Source organism: Schistocerca americana, chromosome 4 (assembly GCF_021461395.2).
Source record: "Schistocerca americana isolate TAMUIC-IGC-003095 chromosome 4, iqSchAmer2.1, whole genome shotgun sequence".
In the NCBI taxonomy this organism is placed as follows: domain Eukaryota; kingdom Metazoa; phylum Arthropoda; class Insecta; order Orthoptera; family Acrididae; genus Schistocerca; species Schistocerca americana.
In genome coordinates this window covers 777,128,472-777,153,412 of record NC_060122.1, presented here as the reverse complement: position 1 = coordinate 777,153,412, position 24,941 = coordinate 777,128,472, and the positions used below count along the sequence as shown (strand labels likewise).

General features: G+C 42.5%; 1 protein-coding gene across 1 annotated transcript in view; it reads left to right on the top strand.

Annotated features, from left to right (window-relative positions):
- The window catches only part of LOC124613795, a 185,909-nt gene that overhangs the window by 129,124 nt on the left and 31,844 nt on the right, over window positions 1–24,941 (top strand). Inside the window, exon 2 of the mRNA XM_047142517.1 lies at window positions 1,460–1,738. Within this exon, the coding sequence (XP_046998473.1) occupies window positions 1,460–1,738 (279 nt within the window). The remainder of the gene's footprint in view (window positions 1–1,459; window positions 1,739–24,941) is intronic.

The window sequence follows — 24,941 nt, the reverse complement described above, 5'->3', positions numbered from 1 at the left end:
GAACCGCGGTATTGTCCGTCTAGGCATGGTTGAACTACAGACAACACGAGGCGTGTACCTCCTTCCTGGTGGAATGACTGGAACTGAATGGCTGTCGGACCCCCTCCGTCTAATAGGCGCTGCTCATGCATGGTTGTTTACATCTTTGGGCGGGTTTAGTGACATCTCTGAACAGTCAAAGGGACTGCGTCTGTAATACAATATCCACAGTCAACGTTTATCTTCAGGAGTTCTGGGAATCGGAGTGATGCAGAACTCTTTTTGATGTGTGTACATGAGTGTAAATTTGGTTTTCTGCACTGTAGGATGATTTGAAATGAGACCTGGCGCGAAACTAGTCATCGAGTGAAAAAAAAATATTTGCAACGTTGGACTGGGCTTTCGTTGTCCTATAAGTATATTTATTTATTTTTTAGTGGGAATTTGTATGCAATTGATATTTGATGACAAAACTAAAAATGTTCTTTCAAAAAATTGAAATGAAGTTGCAGGTAGTTGGCAAAATAGAATACGGAACAGGAATATTTACTTGACAGTAGTCAAAATTTCAGTAATGAGTTAATCCGTTGGTCAACATCTAGTGTCCAGGCTGTTAGTAAATCCTCGTTCTGTAATGTGTTGATCTGTAAGTCGACTCGTTTCACCAAAAACATCATCATTTAAAGACGATTCCAGTTCTTCAGCAGCCACATAATTTCCTTCCAACGACAAATATTTTTTGGCTACAAATGACAAGCCTGGCGCACACATTTTACTCTGATCTCAAATAACGGAAGGATCGCAGCGTGTGGGTAGTAAAGGGCTACAGGTGCATTACTGTCTCAGCAGTACTGTTCTGAGTCTAATGTCATGGGTTTGTAGCTCGTTTCTGCCAGCGTTGTCGTTTGATCGCTTTACCCATTTTCTATAATATCCAAACATTTCAAAGAAAGGGAAGTTATACGAAAAAAGATCGCTCGGTTTAAGAGAAGTTTTGTTAAAGACTGAAAAGTATAGCAACACTACTGTGACAAACTGATATACCGTTTTTTTACCTCTTTCTTGGCAAAAAATAAAATACCGGTTGTTACTGAGACCAAACAAATACCGAAAAATACCCGTTATCCAGAACTAAATTACCAGTATCGGTTTCAAACGGTCGGTTTTCCCATCCCTGCGGTCATCTGTTGCTGTAGTAGACCGAGGTCGACCAGCTCTCGTCTTTCGGGCAGCAGTGCTTGTGGTTCGAAATGCTCCCCACGCACGACATACAATGCTTTGAGAAATACCAAACTCCTGGGCTACACTCGCCGCAATTCGTCTTCTTCCAATTTCGCGATGATGCTTTCTCGACTGAAGTTAGCCAAATGTTGTATCCGCGCACTTCCATTCATTTCCATCGAGCTGCTAATATGTTGTGTTACTTTAGTCAAGTTTTGCAGAACAGTAGATTAGTAGACGGTGTACGTTGCTCTTTCAGGGAAAGGCGTTCTGACTGGCGTCGCATCCTCGGGAATCGGCGGCAGCGCAGAAGTGAGCAAGCGCTCTGGCGGCGATGGCGCTGGCGCCAGAGGTGCGCTCTGGTGGCGGCGTCCCAAAGTGCTTGCGGCAGCAGGAGTGTTCGTAGTGTTCGTGGCCGGCGCCGCGACGGCCGTGGCGCTGCTGTGGCCCTCCTCGAGAGTTGGGTCGGGCACCTCCACTCCCATCACCTCCAGTCGCAATACTATGGCGTCCCAGAGGAACTACGTCATTCCCACAGGTGAGCCCCGGAGACAGCGCACTTTTGCGAGAGTTGCGAAATAGTTTTTACTGGACCACCGAAGGAAACCTGAACCTCTCTCTTCCCAGAGCACGCCCGAAAATTGAAGAGGCACTGACAAATGTTTTGCTAAGGGACCAAGAGTTTCCTTGGGAAAGTACCTGTAAGGCGCTGTTCACACTGAGGCGATACAGTACGGGATGCGGTATCGTACACGGAATGTGCGATGCTACACGTGACATGACGCAGAAGCAATCGCATCAATGGAGCACGTAGAAAGATAGGGGAAGGGACGGTGACAAAACACCGATACTTTTCTCTATCGCACTGCTCGGTGCAAAAGGGCGTGCTGGTCGCTCTAGGCAACCTGTATCGTACAATATACAGGGAGTGAAGTTTCAGGTCATCTGATTTGACTAAGAAATTGTTTTATGTAGGATGAATCAAAGCTACATCCATCACTGTCGTTAGTTTCTCAGTAAAACTTCTGCCTTTCGAGAAAGTAAAAACTAGTCCTTTGGGATTCGCGAGCATTCTCATCTGTGTAGTCTTTCTCTTTCGAGGAAACTATCCCACAAAAAAACATATTTCTTTGAAATGTGTGTGTGAAATCTTATGGGACTTAACTGCTAAGGTCATCAGTCCCTAAGCTTACACACTACTTAACCTAAATTATCCTAAGGACAAATACACACACGCCCATGCCCGAGGGAGGACTCAAACCTCCGCCGGGACCAGCCGCACAGTCCATGACTGCAGCACCTAAGACCGCTCGGCTAATCCCCCGGCGGCAAATTTCTTTAAATATCTTATAGTCTGATATCACAGCTTCATAATGAACTTGTTTTCTTTTCGTTATTGCACGCGGTTATGGTGATACTTCAAAGAAAAGTACAACACTGTTCACATTTTGAAAATTTCGCTGTGGAAAATGTAGTTGCTGGCCAGTTCACGTTTGGTACGTTTTATGTCATACATTACAGTGTACGAAATACAGCTGACACATCGAAACTGAACGGTGGAAGGAAACTCGTGCCTCTTTCCATTCTCTAGAAAATACGTGAGATATGGTCGAGATTGTCCATGACAATGTTGGCAGCTATGCGCCACATGCGCTGCTACTGCCATCTGCTAGGCAGAGTACGGAGATGTCTTACGTTTCTTGTCTTCATGTGCTGCCGATACAAACTGAAGCTGGAAATGAAAAACTTACTGAAATGAAAAGACACAAGGAGTTGACTATATGATTTTTTCTGTCTATGCTACATGGTTTCAGGAAACTTTGTGACATGCGTAAAAGAGCTCGGAAAGCTTAAATTACTTTTACTTCTGATGCGCAGTTGGACGAAGCCGTGATGGATATCTTGTAATTCTCCTTTTCGTCATGGACTCTTCAAACACTTTGTCTATCCCTACAGTAAGTTCACCACCCACAGCTACACCATTGATGGTGACTGAGCTACAAATCTAGCGACGTTTCTTCACAGTTCTCCTCAAGCTGAATTGTGTACTACTTGTGTCACTGACCAGCTATAGAAATACTGTCAAGGGAAACTCCCCTACGCAACCTCCCACCCCCCTTCCTACCCTCCCAGATTCAGTGGTAAAATGGGGAAGTGTATAGCCCGTCACAAACTGAACACAGATTAAGCATGAAAACAGGAAGAAGGTGTAATGAACGGTGAGAAAAAGAAACAAAATAGAAACAGCGAACGGTACAAGCTCAAGATGAGTAACATCGAGTGAACTGCAAGAAGCACGGCGTCAGGGTTGTGTGGTCAAGATGTTGGACTGCGAAGTGAGAGGCCCGTGTTCAAATCTCCTTCGCGTCCCATTTTTTTTTCTACGTAAAACTATGAACGTTCTGTACGGTCACTGATGTGTCTGTCTCCTTCTGCAGTATTGGCAATTGTTAAATTATACGTCGGTTATAGAATATGTTACCGTCGCAAGTAAATTTGGTGAATAGTGAGAGCAGGCGATATGCCACATATACCTTTCACAGAAATGAAAAAAAAAAAAAAAAAAAAAAGATACAGGTGTGCACTATGTTGCAACAAAGGAATTCAAGGGTCAAAACTTCTAAGGCGGAAAGCAAGTCATAATATGTGGTACTTGTGTAGAACAAATAGGAGGTACATATGTCTGGAAGTCCCTTACTTTCACTTCGCTGCTGCAAACGGACGTTACTCCACGACGCAGACACAAATCGGAATACGGCGAGAGACACGTCAGTGAGTGGATGAACGGTTCATAATTTTGTGAAAGAAGAAAAAAAAATATGTGGGGGGTGGGAAAGAGGTTTGAACAGGAATCTCCATCTTCTCAATCCAACACCGTGACTGCAGAACCACAACGCTGTCGCTATTCAAATTCGCTGAATGTTGCACATCCTGAGCTAGGACCGTTCACTGTTTCGATTTTGCTTCTTTTTTCACAGTTCAGTATACCTCATTCCTGTTTTCATGGCTGATCTGTGTTCAGTTTTTGACGGCCTATCCAGTGGGCCATCTTACTGCTAAATCTGAGGGGAGTTTTTCTTGTGAGCTTTGTCAATTTCTGTCCATTATATATGAGGTGCGACAATAAAGTAATGAGACTGATTTTGTTTGCAAGATGTGGCAACCCTGCAAGCTTGCGTAGGCACAATATCTTTGACCTTGGTCTATAAGCTGCTTCTAGTCCAAGTGGCACATCGATGCAACTGCTCAGTCGTGAGTTGTGCTTTAATAAGTTAACACTTGTTTGTGTCTCTCATCACAGAAATGGAACCGCATAATATTGCGCAATGGTATACCATTTCTTTTTGCGTTAAATTGGGTGAAAACACGACGACAACTTATGGTAAGCTTCAGAAGGCTTTTGGAGAGGAGGTTATGTCAAGAGGTCAAGTTTTTCATTGGCATAAAATGTTTACTGAAGTCAGAACGAATGTTGAAGATGAAGACTGCAGTGGATGCATGCTTGCTTGTGTACTTCTTTGATTCCAAGGGAATTCTTCGTAAAGAGTGGGTGCCTCCTGGACAAACAGTTAATCAGTATTACTACAAAGAAATTTTAGGAATACTTCGTAAAAGAGTTCTTGGTGTCCGTGCTAACATTGCTGATAATTGGATTCTGCATCACAATAATGCGCCATCCCATACTACTCTGTCAGTAGAGCAATTTTTAACCTCAAAACAAATTTCAGTTCTACCACAGCCACCCTATTCACCATATATCTACCCATTCGACTGTCTTCTATTTTCAAGAGTCAAAACAGGGGTCGAGAGACACCATTTTCAAACAACACAGGATGTCCAAAAAGCTGTGACGAGGGTTTTGGAGGATATTACAGAAGATGAATTCCAGAAATGTTACCATCAATGGTAGAAGCGCTGGAAAAAGTGCGTGCAATTAGAAGGGAACTACTTTGAAGGAGACAACACTAAACTTGACTAAAACGGTAAGCAACATTTTTTTTCAGTCTCATTACTTTTTTCAGTCTCATTACTTTATTGTCGCACCTCGTATATGCACCACACAGAATAAAGTACATACTAGGTGATATTCCTAAAACTAAACTTTTCATAGTGACATTTTTAATGTCACTCAAGCACTCGCAGCTTTCGTAATGAGCAGCTTCTCAGCAGGAGAAGTAGCTGTTCGAAAATTTGTGTCTTGCTTTATGAGAGTAGCTGATAATGGTTGTTCCAAAAAGAAGACATTATTTAGAATTTGTGGAATTTGTGTTCTCGTTGGGTGAGGTCACGAGAAACTACACTGAATAATTTTCGACATTTATAGCATTGTTTGCAGTTTCTTGAGCTTCAAATAATATTCGACAAAGATCCTCCTAGAATAACTTGTAAGGCAACTGGAACAGAGACGTTACTCGTGCTGTCCTCTTGCTTGTCGGACGGCGTGTCGTATCGCATATCGATCGCATCGTCCCAGCGGGAACTCGAGTGTCGTATCGATAAGTGTCTCGTCGCTCGACCTGTACTGCAGATAGTCTTTGTATGCCCATCTTTTCACAGGCGGTTGCGGGACCTCAGGTGTTCAGTACTGAATGTCAAATGAGACACCTTTCAACCATATATTACGCCATCTTGTAGTCCCTGAGTACAGACAACAACGATAACGATATGAAACACATAACCATAGTGGGCGGTGAAGTCTTATGTACAGTGGTAATATGTAGTAATATACAACAATACCAAACTGTAACATCAAAGTTACAGGTAAATTACGGAATAAAATAACAGTTACACATTGCATTAATATAAATTAGGGAGTAACTATATATGTAATGTAATCGTAAAAAAAGAACCTACTAAACGGAGGTCAGTATCGCATTTTATGCATAGCTAATCAGAATTTAATATAAATGTGTACAGTAAGGCCCATGAAACGGGTAGACCTACGTTCCCACACGATACTCAGTTCGTTTTGTTGTACTTTTCTACTTTTTCACAAGTCATGTATAACGTATGTTACATTGCCTTGACCTACTTACTTGCTCATCTTCATTCTTCGAAATATAGCCACGATGGTTGCTACACTACATTTGTTGGCATTAGGGTGTTAGTGTTGTGAATTCTTCCCTCTTTACATTGTCGCAAGTCTTTGTTTTTAGGCGACTACAACTTTTGTTAGTTGACATGGGTATTTGTTCGGATTTTACACCTGTACCTCTAATGCCTTGATAATATCTGAAACAGGATTCTGGTATATTCCTTGACATCCATATTCTCAATTAAGCATACACATTGTATGGTTTAGTGTGACCCATGTTTTCTGGTTGTTTTTCGGCCGTAGTTCATCCTATCCCTTGTCTTCTCGTGTTGAAGGGCTACATGACGTATAGAAGTGCGTGTCTTTGAATGATCTGATTGAAATTAGTGTCTTTCTAATATAATATTATGTATTGCAGTACTTTTATTTAGAATTTGTAGCTTATGGTTTGGTATATCACACAGCCACATTATTGTTTACCAGGAAACTTATCATTTTCGTGATAACGTTGGTTATTCCCTTTTCCATATATTTCAATACTTACTGCTTAGTTACAGTATATTATATTAGATTCATAGTTTAGTTTACTACAAATGTTTTATTAAATAAATGGTATCTTGGGAATCCGTGATTGATAAATTACGTTGATGTAACTTGATGGGGCATGAAAGGGAAGCAGTGGTTGGGAAAGGAGTGAGACAGGGTTGTAGCCTCTCCCCGATGCTATTCAATCTGTATATTGAACAAGCAGTGAAGGAAACAAAAGAAAAATTCGGAGTAGGTATTAAAATTCATGGAGAAGAAGTAAAAACTTTGAGGTTTGCCGATGACATTGTAATTCTGTCAGAGACAGCAAAAGACTTGGAAGAGCAGTTGAACGGAATGGACAGTGTCTTGAAAGGAGGATATAAGATGAACATCAACAAAAGCAAAACGAGGATAATGGAATGTAGTCAAATTAAATCGGGTGATGCTGAGGGGATTAGATTAGGAAATGAGACACTTAAAGTAGTAAAGGAGTTTTGCTATTTAGGGAGTAAAATAACTGATGATGTCGAAGTAGAGAGGATATAAAATGTAGACTGGCAATGGCAAGGAAATCGTTTCTGAAGAAGAGAAATTTGTTAACATCGAGTATAGATTTAAGTGTCAGGAAGTCGTTTCTGAAAGTATTTGTATGGAATGTAGCCATGTATGGAAGTGAAACATGGACGATAACCAGTTTGGACAAGAAGAGAATAGAAGCTTTCGAAATGTGGTGCTACAGAAGAATGCTGAAGATAAGGTGGGTAGATCACGTAACTAATGAGGAGGTATTGAATAGGATTGGGGAGAAGAGAAGTTTGTGGCACAACTTGACTAGAAGAAGGGATCGGTTGGTAGGACATGTTTTGAGGCATCAAGCGATCACAAATTTAGCATTGGAGGGCAGCGTGGAGGGTAAAAATCGTAGAGGGAGACCAAGAGATGAATACACTAAGCAGATTGAGAAGGATGTAGGTTGCAGTAGATACTGGGAGATGAAGAAGCTTGCACAGGATAGAGTAGCATGGAGAGCTGCATCAAACCAGTGTCAGGACTGAAGACCACACAACACAACAACTTGATGTTCTTGTTTTGATAGTTATTATTAGTATATGGAACATGATGATACAGTCAGTTGTGGGACTGATCTCCAGTACCTTCAGGTTTTACTCATCAATATATGACTATAGCAGTTTTGCTCGAGTTGTTTCATGCAGACTGACATTTGCACTAAACTATAATGCCAATGCCTAACATGCAATATTGGCCTCTGTTTAGTAGTTTCTTTTTTCGATTCTCTAATATTTGCTCTCTAGTTTATATGAATATAGTGTGCAACTATTCTTTTTCATTCCTTAATTTATCTGTAACTTTGATGTTATTCCCTGTACAGTTTGCTATTGTTATATATTACGTTCTACATGCTACCACTGTATATAAGACTTGCACCGTCCCCTTGTGTTATGTATTTCATATTGTTATCATTACTGTCTGTACACAGGGCCTGAAGATGCCGTTATATATCGCTGAATGTGGTAGCGCAATAAAATAACAATTTAGACGGCTGAAAGGCGCTTGATTTGACATTCCTTATTGCGGCATGTCGTATCGCATATGGTATCGCCTCAGTGTGAAACGCACCTAAACTGTACCACCTCAGACAACACCAGACGGTCAGCAGATGTAACATTTTGTTTGAAGCTGACGTTCCAGAAACCGCCAGCTCTCACGAGAAACTAGCCAGAGGACACTGCCTACTGGTATTCGCCATCTTCGGTCCGTATTGGGCAAAAATACAGCCTGTCAACACCCTGACTTACTCGAGAGGTGTGGGTGAGACACAATAATATTGAATAAAGGCGAAGCCCAACAAGACACGCAAAGTACTGTTCTACCTGACCCAGGAAAGACGCCCAGGATCTAGCACTCCACATCTGAAAAGTATTACTGACACACTACAAAATACCTAGGCGTGTATCTGGAAAAATGCACACACTTAAAGAACACGCTTGACACAATAATCATTTTGTGGACGCTGGAGTTCTTATTATTTCCATGCTTGCTAATAAAAACTGGAGAGAAATTCCACTTTACGCAATACACAGTTCTATACTTCTGTTTTCACCCGGATTTCTTTCAGCATTTTTTGTGCTCACTTGCTTTATTGGTTTATTTCCTTTCTGAAAAATTGTTGTTACATTTTAAACTCTTATGTGGGTTGTATGAACCTTTGGCACAAAAGTATTTACTCTTGTAAATGGAGCGAATATTTAGTGTCAACAATCGTACGTTAGTTTGCATATAGAACAGAGTTGAGACGTATATCACTGAGATGAGGCAGTTTGTGTGTTTCGTATAGTATGTGTCTAAAGGTTTCTGTTTTATAGTAAATTTGGAAATAAATTGTATATGTAAATTTGTTTACAAACCTCATATGAAGCTGTTGCTTGTGTATACTGGTAGCTTTAAATGTGCATTACGATATGCATCTTGTCATCTGCAGACAACAAAACGTTTGTAATCTTCCGTATCTCAGGTGGTAAAAAAGGAACTCTTATAGGATTACTTCCTTGTCCGTCCGTCTGTCTGTCTGGGCGACTGCTAACAACACACCTTTTCTCAGGAACGGTCTGAAGTACCAAGTTGAAATTTATATCCATGGTCCGCTGGATGAGTAAAACTTTAATCTTCTAAGTCAGTGCAGTAAAATAATACGGTCGTTTCTTGAAACTCCCAAACTCATTCATGAAAACCTGTAGAGTACTTCCCGTTGACCTAGAATCGTGAACTCTGGCAAGAAATCAGGTTTTACAGTAGAAGTAAAGGAAAAAATCCGAAAACTGATAATTTGTAATTATATCACATGCTCTTGTTGTGGTCTTCAGTTCAAAGGCTGGTTTGATGCAACTGTCCACGCTACGCTACCCTATGGAAGCTTCTTCATCTCCGAGTAACTACTGCAACTTATGTCCCTCTGAATCTGCTAACTGTATTGATCTCTTGCTCTCCCTCTACGATTTTTACCGCACACGCTTCCCTCCAGTATTAAATTGTTGATCCCTTGATGCCTCAGAACGTGTCCTACCAGTCGATCCCTTCGTTTGGTTACGTTGTACCACAAATTTCTCTTCTGCTCTATTCTATTCAGTACCTCCTCATTAGTTACGTCATCTACTCATCTAGTCTTCATTCTTGTGTATGACCACATTTCGAAAGCTTCCATTCTCTTGTTGTCTAAACTGTTTTTTGTCCATGTTTCACTACCATATATGGCACTCCATACAAATACTTTCACGAAGGACTTCCTGACACTTAAATCTATGCTCGGTGTTAACAAATTTCTCTTTTTCAGAAACGCTTTTCCTACCGTCACATAAAAAATACTTTTTTTGCAATTACAAACTCACTTTGCACACGTGATCCGTCAAAAATCTGAGGATCTACTGTACGGATTTTGACCTGGTTTTCAGTAAGCGGTAGAGCGATTCACGAGGGAGCCTTTTATGTATAATTTACAAATATTTAGTGCCAATTGACTGGGCTAAGATAAAGTCTAGTCCCCTGTCGCTGTGAAACCCCATGTTTGCCGTCTAGTGGAGGCTCATGGTACTTACCAACATTCCCTGACAGTCTATGTTTATGACAGGTACAGCATCTTTAATGTTTCAGAGCAAAGTAAGATTCACAACTGATGCACGATTGCATTACCATTGTTTGGAACTGTGTTCCAACATCCGTTGAAGGATTCCACAGAACAATTCGCCATTTGCCTAACAACTATATCCCCTTAGCCAATTGTACCGTTCCTTCTCTGGAAACTTCCGTAAAATCTTACCAGTAAAGGCAAAATGGACAAGAGCGAGAAGGACGAATGAGAAATCACAAAAAATTTGAACGTAAAAGTCGAAATGAATACATTCTCGAAAGTCTTGGAATATTCCGGACTGATATCTTGCCAGTATCGATATCGATAACAGGGGAAAATCGTCAGGCTTCTCTTGTATCGAACCCTCGGAGTGCGAGCTCTACGGTTACCCTTGAAAACAATCTACAACTACAAGGAAACATACCTGCAACAAACATACAAGAAATATCAGCCACACTCAAGCTCATTAGACAAAAACTACTTCATATCCAAAAACAAGTTTTCCTCCTAACAAGAAGGACTACCTATGCGATGCCTAATCAATGGCTTTTTCTAACATACTCATCACTCACATAGAAAATCAGAACTTTGCTAAAGCTGTTAAACCGAAGCAGTACAAAATAAAATATTGCTACTGGTATATAGGCGATGTAATTTGCGTAATAGATGAACCACATTCTCTTATAAAAGAGCTTCATGATGACATAGGCACCATCCACCCACAAATACAGTTCACCATTGAAACACTAACAGACGAAAAGCTCAAGTTCTTCGACCTCGCCACGCGTAAGGGAAACAGCAAACATGATTTCACTTTTTATAGGAATCGTATAATTATCAGCACAACCATTCATAATCAATCCACTCATGTCATAACACATAAAGAAGCCGGTTTCAGATGTTACCTGCATGGTCTGAACACAGCACCTATGATCGAACTCCAAGAATAAAACACAACAAAACCGATTTAACATGGCAATGGGTACGGTGCAACGACATTAGATAAAGTAAACGACACTGTACACTAACAGGCAGCAGATAATCAGTAAACATTCACTCACACAGATGCAGTACAACTCAAAACAGATAAGCAGAGAGTAAGCAACAAATGGTGCATAGTGAGTTACAAGACAAGGTCACACACGGGATGGGCAGTGTACTATAGAGACAAGGACTCAACATAGCATACTGAACCAAAAATACAGAACAGAGTTGGAAGACATACCAGCAACACTGACAAATGTAGCCAATCTCATGTGTATCAATTAACTTGCAATTACTGTCAATCTATTGTCAAATATGCAGGCCTACAGATCATCCCAGAGCACTGAAAAGTAATAGCTCTCACTTAACATTTCTGATCACCTAATCGCACAGAATTACCACTACACGTACATAGAAACTGATCAAAACATTTTTAAAACCAGTAACAGCCCATACCAAAAATTAACAATAGAGAAAAATTATCACGTTCCAAAATCACTGTCTCTATGAAAGATAGTACGGAACCAATACACATCACTGCGCAGAAAACACCCTTTGCCACAATAGAAGAACTGTATAAATAAACCCCCTCCAAAAACTGCACATGGTCTGTACATCCTCTGGGATGAAATTATCTTCCCCATAGCAGATACCATTCACTCTACCTGCTTATCGATAACTACCCCCCCCCCCCCCTTTCTCTCTCTCTCGGTCTCTGTCACACACAAACGCTCTCCCCCTCCACCGCCCTCCACCCCCCACACGCACAAGCTAAACATCACGAAAAACAACACCACATTAAATTGGCGCGCCAAATACCCAAAAAACACGCCGCGAAGCAAACGAACATCATACAGCCACAACAACACGTGACATGCTGGCAGAGACGCTGTGCTTGGCTAACAATACAAAATGCATGCGGAACGACAGCATCTAAAAAAATAAGCATGTTAACACACACAAGGGAAAAACACAAAAATGTCAAAATACGCAAGTAAGACTCTAAATAACCTGCCATATAGCGATTCCGAGTCATGAATGTGCAATAAACAGGAAAATAAAAAATCATTTTGTTTTTTTGCAGATGACAAGCAGATTGTGCTGTAGATTTAATGCTATCGGCATAAACATGTAAACAAGTGTGTATATCCACTTTATTTCCAAATCTTATAATGTTAAAAAAAGCAGTCTTAGGTTGCGGCAATGCTCTTTATTGGTTCAAAGAGACGCCTTTCATCCTGGTACGGCGTCATAAGGCTACGTCGTGCGATATGGGTCATCATTCATAGCAGAGTAGAATAAGACCCTGCTCATACACTATAACATGGCCCTTCAACAAAGTGCCAAGAGCTGATCACACGAAACTTTCCGGAGTGTATACACAGTTACTCAACGCTGCTCTGAGTGATGACCCACAGCGCACGACATAACCTTACGATGTGCCACCTATCGTTATTAAACCAATAAAGAGCACTGTGCAGTCGAGGACGGTTTTTTAAAAATATCTATCACAATAAAACGTTGCTGTATAATTGTGCCACAACTGAGTGAAATAAATCCCAAAATCTTTAGACGCATAGTAAATAAACAACATAAACTGCCTCAACTTAGTGACACACGTCTCAAGTCTGCTTTGTATGCGAACAAATGTAAAATATTTCACACTGAATAATAACTACTTTTACAAATGTAAACACTTTTGTGCTGAAAGTTCATAAAACACACACAGGAGGTGAACATGCAACAAGAGATTTCCAGAAAAAAAACCCACTGAAGATAACACAAAAAGTGCCGAAACATGTCAGAGTGAAAACAAAACTATAAAATTGTGTCTTGCATAAGACGGAATTACTCTCCATGATTGACAGATGAAGCAAAATAAAAAAAACTAACATGACTTGTTCAATAATGTTTCTGCTGCTCCAGTCCCACCACAGTGATAAATACATAATTTTTGTATGTAATAACAATGACGGTGTGTTTAGCCACTCCCTTTGCTGATGTGACCAGATCAAAAATAGAACGACTGTTCGCCACTGAACGACACCTACTGCGAAGCATTCTCCGACCGCCTTCACGCACCCGAGTCGAGGGAGCATTCACAGTAGACACTGCAGATGAGACTTCAGACACTTCGTGGCAGATACGGAAGACACTTTCTAGAGAAAAGACATAACGACCTAGACGCACAACCATACCCATAAACAAGCTCATCTACACAATGATGGTCGTAGCACACAAGAACAGCAACGAACGTCACTACACAACTGAAGGATTACTCTCAGTGACGCAAGACGCATCACTGCGGTCTCAACCACAACTTGATAGCAGAGTGGTTAGCGCGACGGAATGCCATGCTAAAGGGCCCAGGTTCGATTCCCAGCTGGGTTGGAGATTTTCTCCGCTCAAGGACTGGGTGTCGTATTGTCCTCATCATCATCTCATCATCCTCATCGACATGCAACTGACCGACGTGGCGTCAAGTAAAATGACTTGCACCAGGCGATCGGTCTACCCGACGGGAGACACTAGCCACACGGCATTTCATTTCATCTACTACCTCACTATGAGAAAAATGACAATTACTGATAAGTAACGAGCAACACATTACATCTGTAACACGAAGCAAGCCCCGAATTGAATTATAGAAAGCAAATGCGATGTAAATCAAATTTCAGTGCAAAACATCTGAATATATCCCGTAAAATGAGTGTGTCTTGCGCATCCCCAGCCATCAGTGGCTACCATAACTTCTTTTCATACTTATTATTTACAATAATAACAATGAAAATTATTTTAAGCCTCGATTAATACACTGCTCAAAAAATTAGAGGGTCAACTTTTTAAACAACTGCATCAATTTTTCGGGAATTTTTGGAGTAAGACAGACTTTTGTGGTGGAAAATGAAACCTTTATTTAACAGAAATGTACATCTCATCAGAAACGTTAAGAAACATTTCAGTATCTGGTAAGTCTTTCACGTTCCCATATTGCTGGCTCATGTCTTAGAGGCATGCTATCAACAAGTCTGCGAATATTTTCTTATGGAATTTTTCCCACTGTTCAGTAAGTTTGAGGTGCTACAGGACGGGCCAGAAGTTCTCGGCCTAGCATATCCCATAAAAGCTCTATACGACTGTGGCCAGGTCAGTCTAATGTTCTAATCGCGAGATCCTGTAACGTTTCCTCAGTGGCTGTTGCTGAATGCGCTCTTGTTGGAGGATAAAGTTGGACCCACTACAACTGCAGAGGACATAGCAGGACCCAGTACAAAATCTCGTTGATGTACCTTTGAGCATCAAGTCGGCCTCTGAGTATCCGAAGGTCCGAGCGGCCATCAATTGTGATGCCACCCCACATCACGACACACACGCACCCAAATCTATTTCCTGGACTGCTGCTTATTATAACGTTCACCACGATGATCAGATACAAGTATACGTCCACTGCACCTTGTTAGACGAAACAATACATGGCGCCAGTGACCCTGATGCCAATGCCTATGTTCCTCAGAAGATTGAAGTCGGTCTTCCACGTGTGGAACAGACAATCGAGGGACGTGGTGATGACGTCTTCTTGGTCTTAAACCGTCCTGTTCGAGTCTGTTGCGTATTGTTTGGTCACTGGAGGGAACAACTAACCACATATCGGTCTTTTCTGATCGATGTTTGTCGCTTTCCCTCTTGACATGGCTTTCTTGCGTTTGTGCCAGTTCGACGAAATCGTTTCCAAACCCTCCCAACAACAGATGAAGCCACATTAAGAGACACTCCATGAATAGTCCAACCTTCCTGCAGGAATGTCACTGCCTGAACACGTTATGCGTCAGTCATGTGCCTCATAGTGAATGATGAAACATACACAAAGAGTATAGAGACGCATTCGTTACTTATACGCACTGCATGGCAGAGTGAGACATTATTCGTCCACTTCATTCTTAGGCATAGCATCATATATTGGAATACTGACACTAAGCCATGGCTCTCAACCGTACTGTTGAGGAATGGTCTCATTATTAAAACACGTTAGCAGACAAAGGGTAATAGTATATATCTTCATTACGAATTACGTACACAATACACTCTATCAAATTCCTGTCTCTCTCTAATTATTTTGAGCACTCACTGCATACTACCTTTAGTGCTGCTTTCCTAATTATACACAAATAAAAAGAGTTTTACATCATCTCGGTTCCGACAGTTCCGGAACCTGTAAAGAAAATTGGAATAGAGATCAACATAAAAATCGTTTCTGCCCTTTTTATTGCTCATGAAAACCTCATATTGCATGTTGTACCACCATACCGCGAGACTTTAGAGGTGGTGGTCCAGATTGCTGTACACAACGGTACATCTAATACCCAGTAGCACGTTCTCTTGCATTGATGCATGCCTGTATTCGTTGTGGCATACTATCTACAAGTTCATCAAGGCACTGGTGGTCCAGATTGTCTCTCTCCTCAACGGCGATTCGGCGTAGATCCCTCAGAGTGGTTGGTGGGTCACTTCGTCCATAAACAGTCCTTTTCAATCTATCCCAGGAATGTTCAATAGGGTTTCATGTATGGAGAACATGCTGGCCACTCTAGTCGAGCGATGTCGTTGTCCTGAAGGAAGTCATTCACAAGATGTGCACGATGGGGGTGCGAATTGACGTCCATTAAGACGAATGCCTCGCCAATATGCTGCCGATATGGTGAAGTTGCGCGTCGTGTAGCCTATTGCACACAGTTTAAGTCGTAACATGGCGTCCTGCCGCTGCACAAAAAGCATTATTCAACATGGTGGCGTTGCTCTCAGGCTTCCTCCGAGGCATAATCCGTAGGTAGCGGTCATCCACCGCTGTAGTAGCCCTTGGGCTGCCTGAGCGAGGCATGTCATCGACAGTTCCTGTCTCTCTGTGGCCCCTCCATGACAGAACAACATCGCTTTGGCTCACTCCGAGACGCGTGGACACTTCGCTTGTTGAGGGCCCTTCCTGGCACAAAGTAACAATGCGGGCGCGATCGAACTGCGGTATTGACCGTCTAGGAATGGTTGAACCACCTCCTTCCTGGTGGAATGACTGGAACTGATCGGCTGTTGCCCCCCCCCCCCCCCCGTCCCCTCCCCCCTGTGTAAAAGTCGCTGCCCTTGCACGGTTGTTTAGATCTTTGGGCGGGTTTAGTGACAGTATCGACAGTCATCGTCTATCTTCAGGAGTTCTAGGAACCGGGCTGATGCAAAACTTCTGTTGTTGTGTGTACAAGAAACTTTTTCTTTTGTGTTCACCTCATGACTATCTTCCATTAAAGTTAATATCTACATGCACGAGAGGAACATACCGTAATGTTAAATATGAATGTAAATTTTATTATGTGAATTTAAATTTACATTTTAATGTTTTATCCTTCGTTATGTTTAGATCTGAATATGTTTAAAAATAATTTTTAACACATATTGTTGTTATTTTCTGTGAATAACATTTTTCTTCTTAATAACCATAACTATGTCTGTGTGTGACTACTTCTTCGACTACTACTTTTGTCCAAAAACATTTTTTATCGTCTCTCACTTTCGCTTCGACAAAATCTCCAATGTACCTCTTTGGTGGTCGAGTTGCCTGTCAAGCTGGACAGCTCTTTAAGATATCATACGTAATGAACTTAGTATTACACAAGGGATATGTTTCTTTGTATGTCCATCGCAAGTATACTTTGAAGCTGTAGTTTTGCGAGAAGTATTGTACACATCGTAACTCACTGTCGACATATCACTCTCAGGGCTGTTCATACTGTCACCCAGAAGAACGCAAACATGTTTTTACAATTGCAGCAAGTAAAGGCAATTATCTCGTGCACATTACGTATAAGGAGTGTTCAATAAGTAATGCAGCACATATTTTTCTGAAAGCTTGTTGGTTTCATTCAGGATTCTAATACATCATATTATTTCCCACACTTCTGGCTACAAAACCATATTTTTCGACATAATCTCGGTTCAGTGTGACGGCTTTAGTGGGAGGGCATGTGTTTCCACGTGGTACCACTCTACTGGTCGATGTCGAAGCCAACGTCTTGGTGCATCACAAACCTCCCAGTCATCCGCGTGCTGCTTCCCGTGGAGGGCATCCTTCATTGGGTCAGACAGATGGAAGTCGGAAGGAACGAGACCCGGACTGTAGGACCGATGGAGGCGAACAATCCTACGCAGTTTTGTGAGCTCCTAACGGGTGCGCATTCTTGTGTGGGACCTTGCGTCATGGGTTTAAATGGTTCAAATGGCTGTAAGTACTATGGGACTTAACATCTGAGGTCTTCAGTCTCCTAGACTAAGAACCACTTAAACCTAACTAACCTAAGGACATAACACGCATCCATGCCCGAGGCAGGATTCAAACCTGCGACCGTAGCTGCAGCGCGGTTCCGGACTGAAGCACCTAGAACCGCTCGACCACAGCGGCCGGCCCGTCATGGGAAGAAGAGGTTCTTTTGAATTTTTGTGCCGACGTGCACGCTAAAGTCGTTTCTTCAATTTGAGCATAGCAAAATAGACTTTTGAATTGATTGTTGGATCATGAGGGAGGACATCAAATGGAATAACCCCTTCAGAGTCCCCGAAGACAGTCAAAAATGGTTCAAATGGCTCTGAGCACTATGGGACTTAACATCTGAGGTCATCAGTCCCCTACTTAAACCTATCTAACCTAAGGACATCACACACATCCATGCCCGAGGCAGGATTCGAAACTGCGACCGTAGCAGTCGCGCGGTTCCGGACAGCGGTTCTAGGCGCGCAGTCCGGAACCGCGCGACTGCTACGGTCGCAGTTTCGAATCCTGCCTCCGGCATGGATGTGTGAGATGTCCTTAGGTTAGTTAGGTTTAAGTAGTTCTAAGTTCTAGGGGACTGATGACCACAGATGTTAAGTCCCATAGTGTTCAGAGCCATTTGAACCATTTTGAACCGCTCGACCACACTGGCCGGCCCGTCATGGGAAGAAGAGGTTCTTTTGCATTTTTGTGCCGACGTGCACGCTAAAGTCGTTTCTTCAATTTGAGCATAGCAAAATAGGCTTTTGAATTGATTGTTGGATCATGAGGGAGGACATCAAATGGAATAACCCCTTCAGAGTCCCCGAAGACAGTCAAAAATGGTTCAAATGGCTCTGAGCACTATGGGACTTAGCTTCTGAGGTCATCAGTCCCCTAGAACTTAGAACTACTTAAATCTAACTGACCTAAGGACATCACACACATCCATGCCCGAGGCAGGATTCGAAACTGCGACCGTAGCGGTCGCGCGCTTCCAAACTGTAGCGCCTAGAACCGCTCGGCCACCACGGCCGGCAGAAGACAGTCTCTATGGCTCTACCGGTTGAGGGTGCCGCTTTAAACTTGTTTTCGGTGGAGAGGTGATGTGATGCCACACCAAGTATTGCTGTTTTGTTTCTGTTTAGAAGAAATGAACCTGTGTTATATCGCCTGCGAAGCTGTTCGACAAAAAATTGTCACGATCAACTTCGTAACTCGCAAACAATTCCGCGCAGATGGTCCTTCGTTGCTCTTTATGGTGTCCTGTTAGGCGACGAGGGACCCAGCGGCTACACACCGTCTAGTAGCCCAACAGGTGGACGAGCGTGTCAGCACTACCAAGAGATACGTCCAGTTGTCCAATTACGTCGAATGAGAGTGTCTGGACGTTCAAACACTGCAGAAGTCACAGCTGTGTGCGGCCGGGTGGCAGGCGGGAGATCGGACAGGCGCGGCGATCGTATACGGTATGTGTTTGCTGGTTCGCGTGGCTGTGTCGTGAATATTTCATGTTTAAAGCAGAACCTGAATCTGAGTCATCTCGGATTGCACGTTGTGGCCAGCTTTCCTACATCAAAATCGAATACTTACGCGGAATGAATCCAACGGAAAAAAACAACGCTTTGAGAGAGGTGTGTGTGGGGGATAGTGTAATGGATCGTAGCACTGTATCACAGTGCGAGAATGAGATTTTCACTCTGCAGCGGAGTGTGCGCTGATATGAAACTTCCTGGCAGATTGAAACTGTGTGCCCGACCGAGACTCGAACTCGGGACCTTTGCCTTTCGCGGGCAAGTGCTCTACCATCTGAGCTACCGAAGCACGACTCACGCCCGGTACCCACAGCTTTACTTCTGCCACTATCTCGTCTCCTACCTTCCAAACTTTACAGAAGCTCTCCTGCGAACCTTGCTCAGATGGCAGAGCACTTGCCCGGGAAAGGCAAAGGCCCCGAGTTCGAGTCTCGGTCGGGCACACAGTTTTCATCCGCCAGGAAGTTTCATATCAGCACACACTCCGCTGCAGAGTGAAAATCTCATTCGGGAAACATCCCCCAGGCTGTGGGTAAGCCATGTCTCCGCATTATCCTTTCTTTCCGGAGTGCTAGTTCTGCAAGGTTCGCAGGAGAGCTTCTGTAAAGTTTGGAAGGTAGGAGACGAGGTACTGGCAGAAGTAAAGCTGTGAGGACGGGGCGTGAGTCGTGCTTGGGTAGCTCAAATGGTACAGCACTTGCCCGCGAAAGGCAAAGGTCCCGAGTTCGAGTCTCGGTCGGGCACACAGTTTTAATCTGCCAGGAAGTTTAGTATCACAGTGGTCTGGTCGTTTCGGTGAAGATCGGATACGCACTGACGACAACCCAATAAGTGGAAGGCCATAACTGCAACAGACAGCACCTCTGAACTTATTGTTAACGAGGTTTTGACAGAGGATCGACGAAAAAAATGTTAAGAAGTTGCATATGAGACCGGAATATCTGTCACTTCACTTTAACAAATGACGACTGAAAAGTTAAAGATGATAAAAATTGCTGGCAGGTGGGTTCCACATGATCTGGGCGAAGACAAGAAAGCAGGTCGTAAGAGAATCGCAGGAGAATTGCTTCAGCGTTATCGAAGAAGATTGTAGCACTTGATGAGATCTGGATAGGAGATTTTGAGCCGGAACTGAAGTCTCAGTGGTCACAATGGAAAAGTTCCGCTTTCGACCCCCGAAAATATTCCACCGCCAACAATGGAAGGTAGGACTGAATGAGGTCACAGCTGCAGACAGAATGCCCCAGGGGACGTGTGTGAATGCGAATGTCGTGTGACTAGGGCCTCCCCTCGGGCAGACCGTTCGCCGGGTGCAAGTCTTTCAATATGACGCCACTTCGGCGACTTGCGCGTTGATGGGGACGAAATGATGATGATTAGGACAACACAACACCCAGTCCCCGAGCGAAGAAAATCTCCGACCAAGCCGGGAATCGAACCCGGGGCCTTAAGATTGACATTCTGTCGCGCTGACCACTTTTTTCCTGTTTTTCTTTTTTTATTTTATTTATTTATTTTTTTAAGTAAGAAAAAATGGGGTAAAGGTCGTTCGAAGGTTAGACTGAGAATTCACCGCTACTCTTTTTTTCCAATGTCAGACTTACAACCTTTGCTGACATACATTTTTATACTACCGCATAAATAGTGTCTATAATGTCCAAATGTTGACAAATAGTGGCTAACTAGAAAATTAATTAAGTGAGGAAATGAATAAAACTGAAAACGTCCAAATGAAAAAGACATGAAGACATCGCGGATAGTACAGATACAAAAGAAACATGCTCCTCACGACCCGACGTTCGATAGAGCAAGAGAGCCATCTATCGACCCGTTCTCCAGACGTTGGTGTAAGACTGGGTCGTCTTCTCGAAATTAACTAAGGGTCCGTAAGTGTGATCGATGTCTATCTCTGCTTCCTCGTCTATCTCATCTCTCACCCGTCACACCCCATCTGGCTGGCGGTTCGGTAAAGGTAAGTCGCAGGTAATTAGCAAAGTCTTGCCTATATTTCTTATGCTGTTGCAGCTTCGTGTGTCCATCCAGGAGAAAGTGCCAAAAATCCATTTTGTCATTTTCCGATTCGTTATAGACGCAGCCCACAACAATTCCCCGTACCCATGTCACTGCATTGGTTTTTTTTGGACCGGCAAATAAGATTCTTGGGAGAAAAGAAAAGTGTCTGATGAAATTGTGGGAGGGGTGGAGCGTAACAGGAACGCCAGGTGCCACAAAAATGGTTCAAATGGCTCTGAGCACTATGGGACTTAACTGCTGAGGTCATCAGTCCCCTAGAACTTAGAACTACTTAAACATAACTAACCTAAAGACAACGCACACATCCATGCCCGAGGCAGGATTCGAACCTGCCACCGTAGCGGTCGCGCGGCTCCAGACTGAAGCGCCTAGAACCGCTCGGCCACTTCGGCCGGCCCAAGTGCCATACCGCAGCCGTCCCACTACATGCTAAACGATGTTCAACAGCGTCCACTGCTGCGCAGCCTAAACATAGTGGGTTGTGTGCCAAATGAATCGCGTGCTGCCGTTGATTCGTTGCGAACTTCCTATTTACCACCACATACCATGTTGAGCGTACCGCCGTTGGGAGGTAAACGTTCCGTATAACGCGCCATATCTGTCGCCAGTTCTTGTCTGGGTTCTTCTTTTCCAGGGTATTCCTGGGGCACCGGCGCGGTAAGAGTTGGTATACATTTCGCGTCGTCGGTAGTCGTGTTGTTGGGAAGGATTCTCTGACATAGCTAAGCTCAAAAAATAAACAATAAAAAAATAAATAAAAAAATAAAAAATAAAATAAAATAAAAATGTAGGCTTGAAATGCGACATCTTCGGTGAAATATGGCCCACAAACCACTCAGCTACCGGGGGCGGACAGGGGACGTCTGTAACAGGCGCGTACTACAAGCTGCTTTGCGCTCGAAAATTCATCAAAGAAGACCTGACATGACTGCAGTTGGTGTCCTCATTTTGCACGGTAATACAAGACCGCATACTACCCCACCACTGAGAGAAACGCTCGACGAATATGGATAGCAAATACTTCCCCACACACTATACAGTCCTGATATGATCCCGCCAGATCCTGGTTTGTTTCCCAAATTGACGACACAACTCCTTGGAAAACGTTTCGATGCAAATGATGAATCTTTCAGTTCGTAGACCTGGGTAATCAGACAGCTCAACAATGAAGGTGACCCATTAGGAATACAGAAGTTGTCAAAACGCTGGGAAGCTGTCAAACATGAGTCGGGATTATATTGAAGACCTGCAAAGAAATTTAGTAAAATAAATTAATTTCTTAAATTCTATCTTACAGTGTGTGGAATTTTTAAAATGGCACTCTTAGATGCGTAAGAGGAGATCTGAAACTGGAAATACGCTTATGACATTTCTTGCAAAAAGTCACATTCACTACTAAAACGATAAATATTTACCAAAATTTTAAAATATAAAGGAAATGACTAGATGTTTCCGAGAAATGTTTATCAAGTGCCAGCCCACTCCCTCTGCCACCCCCCCTTTCGCCCCCCCCCCCACACACCTGGTACTAAGAGAGTTAGTAATGGTCTTTAGAAGGTGGAAATCTACGTCGTTGGAACAACTGCCAGCCTATGAGAAATAACGCTGTGGTTACACGCTGCCTGCCTGCGTGCTAAATAGATGCTCAAAATGTCATCTGTCTTCTGCTCTCAGAGTAGCTGAGATACAACAGCCCCCACATAACTCATTTCACAATCATTACTACAAACAAGCACCACATTTCAAGAAGACCTTCTCGGTAATGCACGTTCACGAAATCCATCTGATCTGTTTGGCACGACTGTGTTGTCGGGACAGAATTAAGATGGCGGGAATTCGTTTTACCGCACCTTCAACCCACTCAAGAACTGCGATCGGTATGGTTCATTTTCCTGTGTTGCCGGCATTCTACACAGCAAAGGGCTAGTCATCTCGGCAGCACAATGCTGTTGACAGTAATGCTGATACAGTCTTCATAAATGTAATTAAAATACTCCTTGAAACACTTAAGGAAATGGTTTTACAATTTTTAGTACAAGCAACAAAATTGTATCATTTGAAAGAAAATTGAAATTTCGAATTCCTTCAGTTATAGAAAACAGTTTTAATTGACTTCCCACATGACTTACATGAACATTTGACTAAAAACAATTTTAAAGGAGATGAAGTTTCTAAGCTATTTGTAGAGCGCTTAAATGATTGTAAAAATTATTTGAAGTATTTTCCGAAGTTCAGTGCATTCTATATTCATTTTCCTTAACAGACAAGCAAGAAGGCTTAAGAACAAGAGACTTGAGAAACTACTTGATTTTAAAGAAGACTTTGATTGAAAGAGAAAGGCAAAACATCAGCCATTATGTAATTTCAGGAGAAATTTATCAGAAGAATGCGCAAGTATATCAAAATACGCTGTTATTGTTTTACTTCCGCTTATCGCTACATATTTATGTGAAGCAGGATTTTATTACCATGCTGCAAAAACACAAAAATTTTCTGCTACTGTACCTGATATAAGATGATTTGTAATTTGTAAATCACGATTTGTAATTTGTAAATCACATAAGCCGTTAAAAACTTATTTCATTCTGTTGTTATGTGTTAAGGACAAAATAAAATCATTGCTAAATACATTTGTAATAAATAATAATTTTCATCTTAGTTTAAAAAATGTATAATGATTTCTGTGTCATTAGTTATCATTTAAAATTAAAATAATCACTAAATGCACGTGGGCTATTTGGAAAGCAAGGAACGACCGGTCGCGAAATGGAAACCACTGTGAAAATCAGAACTGGTTATTTGCGACATATAGCTACACCTTCCAGCTACTTCTCGACTTAGAGATGTGTCGTAGCGTTGTACCAACTTTCCAATACGCCCATCATAGAAGACAGCTTCATGTGCTTTCCAACAATTGTCTAGGCGCTACAGTCGGAAACCGCGCGACCGCTACGGTCGCAGGTTCGAATCCTGCCTCGGGCATGGATGTGTGTGATGTCCTTAGGTTAGTTACATTTAAGTAGTTCGAAGTTCTAGCGGACTGATGACCTTAGAAGTTAAGTCCCATTGTGCTCAGAGCCATTTGAACCATTTGACAATTTTCTACGCTGGACTGCAGCTCTTTGTTTGTGCTAAAATTTTGTCTTTACAGCCAGCGTTTCATTTTAGCAGAGTTAAAACTCGGAGGGAACCATATCAGGACTGTATGGTGGGCAGTCAAATACTTCTCATAGAAAACGCTGCAGGAGCGTCTTCATTGCCCCTGCAGTGTGCTGCCGAGAACTCTTCAAGAAGGAAATGCATGCCAGTTACGTTATGTGGGATTGCATAAAATCAGGCGAAATATGTCGGAAGACACCCATACCTCGTTTGAGACAGTATCTTCTAGGCATCTTTGTGCGCTCAAAACTAAGAAGAATGACGTGATGTTATGTATAGTATTACTGGAGACCCTGCCCAACAAACCTGTGGAAAGCTCCTGCGGATTTTCACTGTAGTTTCCATTTCGGGACCGATCGTTCATTGCTTTCCGAATAGCCACCATAATACTATTTGCTCATTTTTTAAAATTGTTGTTATTTCAGAAGCCTCCAAAACAAGCAAGGTGCTCTACCAGAGTACCAGGATTCTCGAAGTGTTCTGTCAAAGGAAAATTTTGGGAAGCCCCGATTTAGTACACTACATGCTAATTTG